Genomic DNA, 13,323 nt, shown 5'->3' with positions numbered 1-13,323 from the left:
TTTTTTATAGATTACTAAAGGTTAGATATTTATCTAATAAGTATATATTTACAAAAAGGTAGAAGTAGAGAGAAAAGGGAGGAAGGAGAGGGATCTACAACAAAAAGATTGATGTGAATGTTGTTATAATGGGTGATAGAAATTATTTCTTTCAGCTGAAAATCCAACAAAAAATTAAAAAAATTAAAATCAATTTAATTAACTTTCACCCAGCACTTTGAAATGGTCATTATCGGCAAACGAGTCGATAAATAGTAGACTATATTCTCGTCTCTCTAAAAATGATTACAAATACTTTAACATCAAGACTATCATTATTATCAACAACCATTGCAAAGAATAGTAGTAGATTGCAATATGTAATCAAACAACAACCAAAACAACAATACTATTCTTCATCTTCTTCATCATCATATATTACATCTTCATCTTTATTGTTTAACAAATGGAATACCAATAAAGTAACATCTACATTCAATAATACATCATCACCACCTACATTATCAAGTTCAATATCCAATTCATACTTTTATAGATACTTTACCAATTCTAAAGTATTATTACAACAAAACAACAACAAGAGTGAAGATGAAGGTTCAAATCAACCAACAACAAATATTGAAACCAATGTTGTTGGTAGAGGTATGGATAAAGAGGTAGCATTCTATGCCGAAGAAGATCCAAATATTCAATCTGTATACAATGACCAAGGTATCAAAGTTGAACCAAGATACTATATCGAATTTACATGCACATACAAAGGTCCTGAAATGAAAGAGGAATGTGGATATAGATCAAAAAAGACATTTTCAAAACATGCCTATCATAAAGGTGTAGTTATTATTAAATGTGAAGGTTGTGAAAAATTACGTATGTATAATAATAATATAACACAAAAAAGGAATATATTATAAATAATATTAATAGGGGTTTTGATTATCATTCATTTATTTAGATTTAATTGCAGATCATCTTGGTTGGAGTGGATATGATGGAGGAAAAACAATTGAAGAATGGATGGAACAAAAAGGTGTTCCCATTCAAAGATATATGATTGAACAAGATAAATCATCAGATGATGTAGATGAACAACCAAAATCATTGGGTGGAACTAATGATAACAACAATAATAATAATAATAGTGGAAACTCAAAACAATAAAATTATAATATAATTTTATTTTTTTTATCTTCATCTAGAAAAAGAAAAGTACTAAAAGAGAGAGAGGGGTACTTTACAAAATAAAGTACTATGTCCCATGATTTTAAATAGACAAATTAGTTGACAATTTAATAATATAGTTTGAGAGTATTGTATGTTGGGGAAAATAAGTGCTATGGGAGCTTGTTACTTTGCTAGATATTAATGATTATGTCCACAGAATATCCATTCTACTGCGTATAAAAAATGATAGTATTGGGATTCATTCCCTAACTATCAGTTTAATCAAGTCCCGCCATCACAATGATCCCTTTTTTTGGTTGGTTATATTTTTAATGATATCATTACAATTATTATGATTGTTGTTGTTGTTATTGTTTATTATAAGAATCTTTTTTTAAATAAATGGAATCCATTTAAATCAAGGTTTGAATTTGATTTTTATATATATATATATATAGTTATATTAATTTGTCGTAGTTGGAACCATATTTTTTTTGTTATTCTCTCTTAACTATCAATCAATCAATCTATTTTTGTGATGATTATTATTATTATTATTATTAATTATTAGTATTATTTGTTGGGTTGATTATTATTATTATTATATATTAACCAATGTTGTGTTCGTTTAGAATGGTAATTCACTACCTGCTTCGGTTTTGTTTAACCATCTGTTGACGGTTGGATGATTAAGAATGTTACCAATTACTGGTAGCTTTCTAAGGATAGCAATTACAATTGGGAATGCATCACTATACGTCATATGAGGAAAAAGATAAAAGTGATTATTAGTAATTAGTAATCACGAGATGATTGATTCTATTTATATCTCAAAAGATCCTATCTTTTTTGACATACCCAAACAAGTTAATGAATCCAAATGCCTCGATAATTAAACCAATAAATGTACGACCCAAGATGACTAAAAAGATACCAAAGAAGAAACAAACGGTTCCCTTTGCCTTCTTCATTTGGAAGAAAAAGTTGAATGTTCTTGTTAGACCCAACCCCAATGCAATACCCGATAAGAATAATAACTAATAACAGAAAGAAAGTAATTAGAATCTCTGTGAATCTTCTTCCTATCTATCTTATCTATCTATATCTATATATATACATTTCCAATGGCAAGTAAACCTCTATCGAAAAACATCATAACACCAAAGAAGGTAAAGAAAAGTCCCATACCAGAGAGCATAACACCGATTTCTAAAAGTTGATCAATATGATCGATTTGATTGGATTGATTGAGTGAGTGAGTGAGTAAAATGCACTATATATATTGATCTATCTATCTCTATTCATGTGATCTACACATTCGTTTGAACCTACTCTGTTGATCTGTTAACACCATTTTATCTGTCTCTTGTTAAATATATATGTATGTATATATAATGCGTAGTAGTAGTAGTAAAGTAGAGAGAGAGTACAGTATACTGAGTCTATGTATGGTCACAAAGTAATTCAACTTAAACAACGGCAGCTCAACAACAAATTTGTTTCGGAGCTCTTGTCTTGCTCAATCGAGTCATAACATTCGGTTTTGAAGTTCGAAGATTTTTTCATACAGTATTTTGTTTGACTCACCATCCAAACCCCCCACCACTAATCGGTAAACTTAGATTTTAACTTTAAATAAATAATAATAATAATAATAATAATAATAATAATAATATGATAGTAGTTGATGGAATGAATGAATCATCATAAAATGTAATTATTACAGTTTTTTGTTTTTTTTTTAATAATTATAAGTTGGAATTAATGATCTTAAAGTGATTGGTCTTCTACATAGAGGACATTCCTCTTTGGTGTTACACCATTCTGCTAGACAATACCAACAAAATAAATGTCCACAAATCGTAGATGTTGTATGTTTTCTATTTTCAAGACAAAGGGTGCATTTTCCACTCGATGATTCTTCATTGTTAATTCCGCTGCCACTGCTACCACTACCACCACTATTCGTTGAAGTCGATGAACTACTAATAGAATAAGGTTAGATAATCATTAAATATTAAAATATTATTATTATTATTATTATTTATGTATTTAAACACTTACTCTAATGATTCAACGTTTAGATCTTCATTCTTTTTAAAGATAAAGAAATTATTTTCCTTTAGATAAATAAATAATGATACAAATAGTTGAATGATAATAAGGAATCCAAGTATATGATATTTCGGTCTTCTTTGATCGACTTTACGATTAAATATATATCTAATATTTGATAGTCTCTTTGAAAATTCATAATAGGATCCACTAAAATAAAATAGCGCCAAGTGGAATCTCTCCAATTTAGGTAGGAACTCCTTGACAGAATAGAGGTTTGGAAATCTTTGGAATAACTTTGGCATAAACTTTTTAATCAAATATGGTGCCAATAATTGATAAAACATTAATCTACATCGATCCTAAAGGAAAGAAAAATAATATCATATTATTAAAAACTGTGTTGTGATTGGTATTTGTTTTTGTTGTTGTTGTTTTCGCCATACAATGATAGAAGGTAAAGAGAAACTATTATTTTTGATTTGTCTTAGATTACAATATTCTTCACCAAGTGTTTGAGAACCAAGTAATGTTGTCAATATGAAATATGATAGATTTGATACTAATTTTGATTCATTTTGTTTGTTCATTATAAATCTTGGTCCTAAAAAAAAAAGAAGAAGGGTATTAGAGTATAAGATCATACAATCATTTGACGTATATATAATCCCCTCTCTTTCTCTTTCATACCTAATAATCTAGTCAATACTTCAAATACTTGATCTTCAAATAGTTTCTTGTAAAACTCATCTTTTTGTGATGCTCTAACAATGTCTGGTTGATCTGCATATGAAGGGTATAGACTTGTATTATTTGATCTAAATGATGTTAATGATTGTGTTTGTTGTTGTTGTTGTTGTTGATTTCTATGATTGATTTCACTCCTACTAGTTGGGCTTCTATTAACTATATTATGTCCTATAGAATGATTATTATTTGCAGGTGTAGTAGGAGTAGTCGTAGTAGGTGTCGATGACAGAGTATTTGTTGTAGTTGTAGTAGTACTCTGACCTACATTACTACTAGTTCTTCTTCTATTTATACCATTATTCATTCTTCTTTATATCTATCTATCTATCTGTACAGGTGAATGAAATGAAAAATATGTATGTTGAGCTCAACAAATTAAATTGACATGTGATGTTGAAGGGATCAGCGATCAGAATTTGCTGTATAACACAATGTTTAATAAATTATAATAATAATAAATATTGTATTTTATTTAATAAATATATAGGTGGTAGGTAGTATTACATTATATTTTATCGTATAGACAAGTGAATTGAATTTCAATAATAATATTATTTAAATTAAATAGGTTTGATAGGAATTGATTTTTGGATGACATGAAACAGTTGAACTAAACTCAACCCACCAATGTCTACGATAAGTAGAGTGTTGAGTAACTCTCATAGTTCCTTTTACACTTGGTTGTTTCTTTTCCTTTTCCTTTTCCTTTTCAAGATCTTGTATTATTTGATTAGATACGATATCTTTAGAATGTTCAAATAGAAATAGGATATGTTTCCAATGAGTGCTTCCATCGCCTGGAGCTGTACTTAGTTCCAAAGTATTTTTAGTTTGTTTAAATGGTAGAGGTGACCTTTTACATTGTTCTTTCTTTTCAACAATCTCTCCATTGATATCTATTCCATATGATACCAATTCATCAGATGAATCATCTCCTTCATTTACAGAAGAAGGCACTTTATAATTATTATCAAGTCCTTCAAACCAAACTGAAAACCATGTACCAAACCCATGGAAATGACCATTTGGTAGATTAAATTCAAAGTTTAATACTGTTTTCTAAATACACAATAAAGTATTAATAAATAAACATAAATACAATATCTTATCTTTTGTTTTGTTTTTGTTTGATATTTACAGACAAATCTTGAATAGTAATAGTTTGAAGATCCAAATATCTAAATATTTGTGGAGTATCTAGAATAGATGATTTTGGATCTTCAATATAATAATCTCTAATTGATTTTGGTAATATTTCTTGTTGTGCAAATGGTCTAAATTTAGTAAAAAGAAAGAAATGATCATCATCATTTGTTAGTTGTTGATACTCATAGAGTATACTCGACTCTATATTTGAGATTTTTACATACATCAAAGGAGACATATCTAAACCAAAAACATTATCCCAACAATGAATCTTTTCATTCATAAAAGAGTCAACTCTAATGGGAGCAAGATATAAACAAGCTTTTGATGGGAATAGTGTACCTCCAGGCTTAAGTAAATGATCTCTAGCATAGATAACAGATTCCAACATACTTTCAAAGATCAAGAAAGCACCCATCCACTCTGACACTATGATATCGACAAACTCGGGGAATGTAGTATGCTCAAGTTTACCCTTTACAATGGTGACAACATCTTGAAGATTGTTTCGATTAACAATCAATTCAGCGTTGAATGCCATATCACTAGCCTCTACAGCATACACTTTTTTAGCTCCTGCTATTGCACAGAAACAACTAAGTATCCCCGTTCCACATCCAATATCCATAACTACCTTGTCTTTAAATAACTCTTTACTACCCATAATTGCATGATAATAAGCTGCTGTTCTTCTTTTATCCATTACCATTTCATTATGAATACTCTTTAAAAGAGAGAAAGAAAGAGACATTAGAATGAATCAGATATAATTTTAAATGATTTGTTCCTCCCCAACCCAACTACTTAACATACTTATTTGAATTTAATACTTACCACTCTGGAATAACTTTTAAAGTACTCTTGATCTTCATAAGAGTCTGTAGGGTTGTGTGGATGATGAAAAGAATAGTACTCTGGTGTTTGACAATCAAATTCATTGGTACTCCAATTATATGATTCTGATTGTTGTTCCACTTGTTCTTCCTCCTCTGGTGATGATTGAACAAGAGGTGGAGGAGGAGGAGAAGGTAAAATAACTTCCTCATCCTCTTCTTTCAATTCAACCATTAGAGGTGGAGGAGGTAGAATCACATCCTCTTCATCCAAAACAACAAAAGAAGAAGGCTCTTTAGCTGAAATCTTTAAATCTTGTATCAACTCTTTTCTTATTTGTTTAATTAATTCACTCTTGTCCATCTTTCAAAAACAAACAACAAAAAAAAAAGTTGAAAGATATTTTTGATGTCTCAGTGAGGGAAACCCAAAAAAAAAAAAAAAGATTAATTAAATATAATATTTATTTATTTATATCGACTTGGAAACAAGGATGTATAACGATCCCCAAATCATGATATAATATGTGCGTACTTGTATTCCATATCCAATTATGGATCATGGTTTAAAAAAAATAGAGGAGGAGGAGGATGGAGGATGGAGGATGGAGGATGGAGGATGATTTCGAAACGATGAATTGGAGCATTATTATTATTTTATATAAATAATGAATGTTAAATACTCCAATTATTATTATTATTATTATTATTATTACTATTATTAATATATTATTATTATTATTTTGTATGGGTTAATACTTTTTTGATTTTATATTGTTTTTGTTTGTTTTGTTTTCGATTGGGGGGGGTGGGAAAAAAAAAAAAAAAAAATAGTATTGATTGATTTTTAGGCCTTTGAAACACTCTTTTTACCAGTTCTTAAAACATCGACTGAATCTGGTAGATGTAAACTAGTTATAGCAAGTGCAACATAGACAATTGAAAGAATTGAAAAGAGTAACCATGGACTTGGACTTGGGAAACTGAGTGATAGTGAAAAGAGTGCTCCAGAGATGGTTGGACCAAAGGAACGCAACAGTGAGTTGAGTGACTGTGCAGTACCCTGTGTCAACCCTTGTAGTTCTGTCCTCGATGCATTGGCAATCATACCCTGTACGATGGGCAGACATTGCATAAAGCCAATTGAATTGATGGGCACGATGATCATGAGCAACACCCATACCATGGCCTTGCCCTGCACAATGTAACCCATAAATGTCAATGGGAAGATAGCCATACCAACAGCCAACAACATGGATCCCAAAAGATACTGTTTCTTGAGACCAATCTTGCGAGACAATTTCTTGAAAAAGGTGATTTGAAAGAGGAATCCAAATAAACCCAATACACTAAATATGATACCATTCTCACTTGGATCCATTCCCAAACCATGTTTATCGGTTGGCAACGATGCATACAATACAATAGATAATAACAAACCACCGTTATTATAACTATTAATACTACCAATGATAAATAATAATACCAATGAATGATCTTGTGCCAATAATTTTAATCCTTCTTTTAATGTATATTGTTTCTTTAAAAAAATAAAAAGACTTTGTTAATAAAATATAATATTGTTTTCTCCATTCCATTCTTTTTTTTTTGTTTACTTACACCTCCTTGTTTGTTAAAATCTTCTTGATTTGCATTAATACCAGGTTTGGCAAATCTAGGATGAGTTTCTGGGTGAAGTATGAATACCAAGACAGAAGAGGTCAAGACAATGGCTCCACCCAACACACAAGGATAAACATATGGATTCTCGGTGTTCTCGGCCAGTTTAACGACGATACCACCCAACGTCGAACTAAGACACCTCGACAATGCAAAAATAGCCCCCAAGTATGCAAAAATGGCTGGGCGATTTCTCTTGTCAACCATATCTGCCAACGTAGCTTGACAAAGTGCTGTAGTATTACTAAATATACCTTCTAAAAATCTTACTCTAAAAAAATTAAATTAAATTAAATAAAATATTAATTAATCTTTATCTTATTCCATTTTCTTTTTTACTTTTCTTTTCAATCAAACTACTTACATCATAGCAAGAACAAGATTTGGCATGAATGAAAAAATGGCAGTTCCTATACCAGTTGAAACGAGTGATAATACGAGAAAAGGTTTACGACCAAAACGATCGGACATGTGACCAAGATAAAACGATGAAAAGAAACGAGCCAGTGAATAGCAACCTATTAAAAGACCGGATGCCCATCCAACCTCTGACTCTTCGAATCCCCACTTTTCCTTTAAAAGTGATGGTAGGAATGGTTGTACCAGTGTAAGTGAAAGACCGTCCGACAAGACAGCCGAATAGATGACCAAAATACGTATCCATTGTTGACGTGAAATGGCTGGTGGCTCTTCGGGTTCCATCATTAACTTTTCGGCATCTGTCTTGTTTCGTTCTGAACTTTCTCTAATAGTAATAGAATCATCTATAGATACTGGTTTAAGTGATTTCATTTCGATACCATTATGATTGTCTTCGTCGTCGTCATCTTCGTCGGAACCACTTTTACTTGTTGGTTTCAACAATGATGATTTTACTTGTTTCTTTTCATCTAGATTAATGTCATCGTCGTCATTATTATTATTATTATTATTACTATTAATATCATTATTATTGTTATTATTACTAGTTGTACTTGTTGTAGATGTTAATATTACACCATCTTCTGTTCCTCCTAACCGAGTCGACTCGTCTTGGTCATCATCTGCTGCTAGATGGTTGACAATACGATCTGAAGATGACCTGACATTTGAATAGTCTTTTGTCATTGTATATTATTAATATTATTATTATTATTACTACTATTTGAGTTGGTTGATATTATGATTATATTGAATGAAATTCTATTGTTGTAGTTAGATTGTTAATCACCACAAACACTGTAATTACTATACATAGAATGAATGATATGTATAAAAGGAATGAAACGTTATTTAATAAATAAAATAAATAGGAGGTAGGAAATGAATGAATATGGATATTTAATAAATAATTTATTGTTGTGTTTGTTTGTGATATCTTGATTGATATAGATATAATATATATAATGTCTGAGAGAGAGTATGAATTATTATAATTAATTATGACGATACTATTATTATTACTACTACTCCTACTATTGCTGCTGCTGTGGGTGATAGTGCTGTTGTGATGGTGGTGATGATAAAAATCGTGTTGTGCAAATAACAGAACCTCTTCTAAGTGACAATTGAGTATTAGAGCACCAATGCATGGAAACACCAACAATAAACAAAAAATGAATTAAATTAATTAAGATTTATCGTATTTCGCAATTCGTTTTTGTTGTTGGTGGAGTGATTCGGAACCTTCTTCTATGTAACTTGTTTTTCGCAATTTAAGACAGAGGTGATCTTTGCTCCACTGCGGTATACTCAGACTTCCCGTCCCTTCAAACGAATCGATTCGACCTTCTTTAGTATTTGATGGTGCATCGATCTGATCTTATACTCGAAAACATAGATTTTTTTTTACTCTTGGTACCCAAGTATTAATAAATAACAGACACCCCTCCTCAGACCAAACAGCACTTTCACCTTGGGTATTTTTATATATATCTATTAATACAAGTAAAGAAAGAAGATTAATTATAAAACTTAAATTAATTAATATTAATACAGATGAAGTGAGAGAAGAAAAAAAATCGTCAAAGCTTTGGTGATCTTTTTTTTTTCTGTTCATCAAACTTATAGATACCTCAATAGATAATTTCTAGAATGAACAAAAGTATGTACAGTTCAGAAGTAGATAGATAGATAGTGTTACAACTTTAATTATTCAGACCAATATTCGACTAACAACAATTCAAATGATCATCATTATTTAGATTCAAATAGTTTCAGTCAGCTGACTTGGTGTTCAAACTATCTATATAGTAATCATTGGAGAACAAATACTCCTACAAAGGTCACCTATTGTGTATGTTATCAAACATGAATATATATATATATCAACAGTATCATTATCATCATCTAAAACTATATTTCTTTTTTGTTTTTAATAGGAGATTGATAATGGATTCCAAATGACAAGAAACTATAACAAAAATGCAACTACTTTGGCTCAACAAATCGTACAATTATGTTTATTTTTAATCTTTGTTTGGATAATGGTTTAAATTTGAACAATAGATATTACACATTCTAATATCGATGTTGGAAATTATAATAACACAATCTATATACCTTAACATACATGGATGAATATATAAATGGCACAATCTATTATTTTGATAACATAATGGTTTAAATCCTACTACTACTACTGCTACTACTATCAAATGGAATGAAAAGAATTCAACACTTTAGTTAGTGATTGAAAGACTAATATATTTTATCTAAAAAAAGAAAAATTAGAATATCATAATGCAAGAAATTATACAATAAATACATTTTCTATTATATTATATTATGGACTAAATAATCCTATAAACCAATGAACCTAAAAAGAAAAAAAAGAATGAGATTTGTTTTTGATTATTATTATAAGTGTATCTAAAATTTTATTAAAAAGGGAGGGAAAAGAAATTGATTAATTGTGATTGTATCAATCATCCTTGTTATACTGCCCATTGAAAGAAATTTAATGGTTGTTTGGTTTGTTCGGATATATCGCTGACTGGTCAGAGAAATAAATATAGTTTTTGATTGGTTTTTTGAATAGAGATTTGGTTTCTAAAATGTGTACCTAAACTAATTAAAATTAGTTTCCTTTTTTGTTTTGTTATTATTATTAAATTATTATTATTATTATGATTTTGATTATTAATTATTATAATTATTATTATTTTGATTGTGTTTTAGATATAAAAATTGGGTATTTACGTAAGAAAAAAAATAAGAGAGAGGGGAAAAATAAAAAGATTTTGATTTTGATAGTTTTTTTTTTTTTTGGTGATGAGAGTATATAAGGGTAAAATTGTTTTCCTAACAGATTAATCCTATTAATATGATAATATAGTAATTTGGAATGGTGGTGTGAATGATATAATGATGAATGATATAAAATTAGTTTTTTTTTTTTTTTTCCTTTTTCTCTCGTCCTTTTTGATATATCTTGTCTTGGTTGCCTGGTTATTTTGATAAAGCTTCTGGGAACTTTTGATAATAGATTGTTTCGGGGATGAATTCAGCCGATAACATTTTACTAGAGAACCATCTTCTATTCAACTTGCTAATGGCAAGAGCGGCCATATCGCTATTGTCATACTTGAGGTAGATGTAACCTTGACTGTATCTATCTAAAAATATATGTTTAATGTTACCAAAGTTGGTGCACTCTTCTTCGACATCCTTTTGAATCTCTTGTGGCCATTCATCGCCAGTTTCCGAGTCTGGATCAAACATGTTTTTGAGTACCATACATGGAGATGGCGCAACGACAGCGACCACCTCTACAACAGCGGGTGACGAGCCAACAGCAGCAGCAGCCGACCCAGTGGGAGTAGTGAGTGATTGTTGTAGCTGTTGTTGGAGCATTTGTTGTTGTTGTTGGAGTTGCTGTTGTTGTTGTTGCAACATGTGTAGTTGTTGTTGCTGGATCGTCATACCGTATGGCATGGCACCCAACAACCCAGTACCAGGTGGAGGTGGAGTGGTGGTTGCGGCGGCTGCAGCAGCCGACCCAGGGACGGGCAGTCCTTGGAGCTTGGCCGTCAACGCGATCTTGGCTTGTGCGCTCAATGGCGCGCTTCCCTCCTCGTCGTCGAGCGAGCCCATTGGCTGATACATCTGTTGTTGTTGGAATTGCATACCAGCCTGTAAAATATGTGGGTTGATAGGGATGAGTGGGTTGACGCCGGCAATACCAATCACGTGTTGTTGCTGTTGCTTACGGACACCCCCGCTGTTGATCTTGTCCTCTGACACAAAGGTGATCTTGAGTGGCTTGCCAAGCAAGTCCTTTCCGTTGAGATCGGCATGGGCTCGAGCAGCAGCTTCCGATGTCCTAAACTGTACAAAGGCATACTTGTAGATGCCTGGCTTGATATGAACATTGATAAAGTCCACCTCACCATATGGAACAAACAATGCCCTGATCTGCTCCTCGGTCATTCCCAAATTCAAAAATCCAACATACAATCTACTATTATGTGCAACCGTTGATGTTGTATTGTTCTTTAATGTTGTTGGATCTGCATTTGTTGCCATCAATGATGTTGCATCCATTGCAGTTGTTGCTCCAATTATTGTTGTTGCTCTAGATAGGTAAAAGTATAAATAGGTTAGTTATATAAATAAGTAAATAGATTTAAATCTTTTGTTTTGTTTTGTTTTGTTTGATTACATACGTTGATTTTTTCTCTGGTTGTACACGATGTACAGCAATGGTATGACCTAAAACTTTTTGACCTGTTAATTTAACTGCTTCGTCAACCATATCTTTTTCTTTAAATTCTACATAACCTACACCTTTTAATTTTCTAGTGATACGATCTACCACTAAACTAACCTAAATAGATTAAAAATAAGAGAGAGAGAGAGAAAAAGAGAAATAAATGTTGAGTAATTGTTGTTGTTTTGAATTTAGAGTTCTTTTGTTATTGTTCTTTCTTACCTTTACAACTTTACCAGCTTGAGCAAAGAAATCATACAAATCACTTTCATGAACCTTTGGTGATAGATTTTGAATAAAAGCAGTACGAAGATCCATTTCTTCTTCTTCTTCTGGTGTCAATTCAGGGAGAACTGGTTCAGGTGGTGGAAGTGGTCTATCACGACGTTCATATGGTCGGTCATAACGACCTCTATTACCACCACCATATGATCTACGATCATCATAATCACGGTCTCTATTATTGTATCCTCCGCCACCGCCACCACCACGACGATCTCTACTATCATAATCTCTGTCTCTATAATCTCTATCTCTGTCTCTATTGTCTCTATAATCTCTTTTATCTCTATAGTCTCTATCTCCTCCTCTGCTGTCTCTATTATCTCTGTAATCGCGATCTCTATTGTCTCTATTGTCTCTATAGTCTCTATCACGATCCCTGTAATCTCTTTTACCTCCATCTCTATCACGAGAGTCTCTCTTTTTCTCCTTTTCTATTGATTGAGCAGATGTAGAACCATTACTGCTTGTCGATCCAGATTCATTTGAATTGGTTGATTTTCCTCCATTCTATATAAAAAAGGAAAGAATAAAAGTAAATGTAAATGTAAGTAACTCCTCTTTTAAAATGATAATAATATATCTGTCTTTTGTCTGCTGTTGTTTGTTCTATAAGTACATACGGCAAAATTACTAAAAGAAGCCTCTAGTAAGGCGTCTACATCAACATCGGTACTCATGATTTATAACTGTATTTATCTATACTGTCTGTCTGTATTTATG

At 31.4% G+C, this 13,323-nt stretch overlaps 7 protein-coding genes across 7 annotated transcripts; 2 read left to right on the top strand and 5 right to left on the bottom strand.

The window, feature by feature from the left end:
* Positions 1–281: 281 nt before the first annotated feature.
* On the top strand, positions 282–1,161 carry DFA_09818 (Zim17-type zinc finger-containing protein; the record flags this gene model as incomplete). Its single annotated transcript, XM_004351666.1, has 2 exons — positions 282–870; positions 956–1,161. 2 exons carry the CDS (start codon positions 282–284, stop codon positions 1,159–1,161), a joined length of 795 nt encoding a protein of 264 aa, XP_004351718.1.
* A 631-nt stretch (positions 1,162–1,792) lies between these two features.
* golt1 (golgi transport protein 1) lies at positions 1,793–2,518 on the bottom strand (the record flags this gene model as incomplete). Its single annotated transcript, XM_004351665.1, has 4 exons — positions 1,793–1,916; positions 2,023–2,201; positions 2,282–2,373; positions 2,497–2,518. 4 exons carry the CDS (start codon positions 2,516–2,518, stop codon positions 1,793–1,795), a joined length of 417 nt encoding a protein of 138 aa, XP_004351717.1.
* Positions 2,519–2,905: 387 nt separating this feature from the next.
* pex10 (RING zinc finger-containing protein) lies at positions 2,906–4,273 on the bottom strand (the record flags this gene model as incomplete). The annotated part of the gene is made up of 4 exons (XM_004351664.1): positions 2,906–3,146; positions 3,229–3,581; positions 3,666–3,823; positions 3,910–4,273. The coding sequence occupies 4 exons, from the start codon at positions 4,271–4,273 to the stop codon at positions 2,906–2,908; spliced, it is 1,116 nt and encodes a 371-aa protein (XP_004351716.1).
* Positions 4,274–4,524: 251 nt separating this feature from the next.
* On the bottom strand, positions 4,525–6,312 carry prmt2 (protein arginine methyltransferase; the record flags this gene model as incomplete). Its single annotated transcript, XM_004351663.1, has 4 exons — positions 4,525–5,028; positions 5,108–5,243; positions 5,340–5,839; positions 5,950–6,312. 4 exons carry the CDS (start codon positions 6,310–6,312, stop codon positions 4,525–4,527), a joined length of 1,503 nt encoding a protein of 500 aa, XP_004351715.1.
* Positions 6,313–6,795: 483 nt separating this feature from the next.
* DFA_09814 (uncharacterized protein) lies at positions 6,796–8,735 on the bottom strand (the record flags this gene model as incomplete). Its single annotated transcript, XM_004351662.1, has 3 exons — positions 6,796–7,488; positions 7,569–7,899; positions 7,993–8,735. The coding sequence occupies 3 exons, from the start codon at positions 8,733–8,735 to the stop codon at positions 6,796–6,798; spliced, it is 1,767 nt and encodes a 588-aa protein (XP_004351714.1).
* A 966-nt stretch (positions 8,736–9,701) lies between these two features.
* DFA_09813 (uncharacterized protein) lies at positions 9,702–10,102 on the top strand (the record flags this gene model as incomplete). The annotated part of the gene is made up of 3 exons (XM_004351661.1): positions 9,702–9,711; positions 9,812–9,903; positions 9,989–10,102. The coding sequence occupies 3 exons, from the start codon at positions 9,702–9,704 to the stop codon at positions 10,100–10,102; spliced, it is 216 nt and encodes a 71-aa protein (XP_004351713.1).
* A 955-nt stretch (positions 10,103–11,057) lies between these two features.
* DFA_09812 (putative RNA splicing factor) lies at positions 11,058–13,280 on the bottom strand (the record flags this gene model as incomplete). The annotated part of the gene is made up of 4 exons (XM_004351660.1): positions 11,058–12,183; positions 12,275–12,435; positions 12,541–13,110; positions 13,224–13,280. The coding sequence occupies 4 exons, from the start codon at positions 13,278–13,280 to the stop codon at positions 11,058–11,060; spliced, it is 1,914 nt and encodes a 637-aa protein (XP_004351712.1).
* Positions 13,281–13,323: the final 43 nt, after the last annotated feature.

This window comes from Cavenderia fasciculata (genome assembly GCF_000203815.1).
Source record: "Cavenderia fasciculata unplaced genomic scaffold Scf_EU5ZYIE02H8LDV-5, whole genome shotgun sequence".
In the NCBI taxonomy this organism is placed as follows: Eukaryota; Evosea; class Eumycetozoa; order Acytosteliales; family Cavenderiaceae; genus Cavenderia; species Cavenderia fasciculata.
The sequence above is the reverse complement of the archived record's forward strand: the minus strand, read 5'-3'. Positions and strand labels throughout refer to the sequence as shown.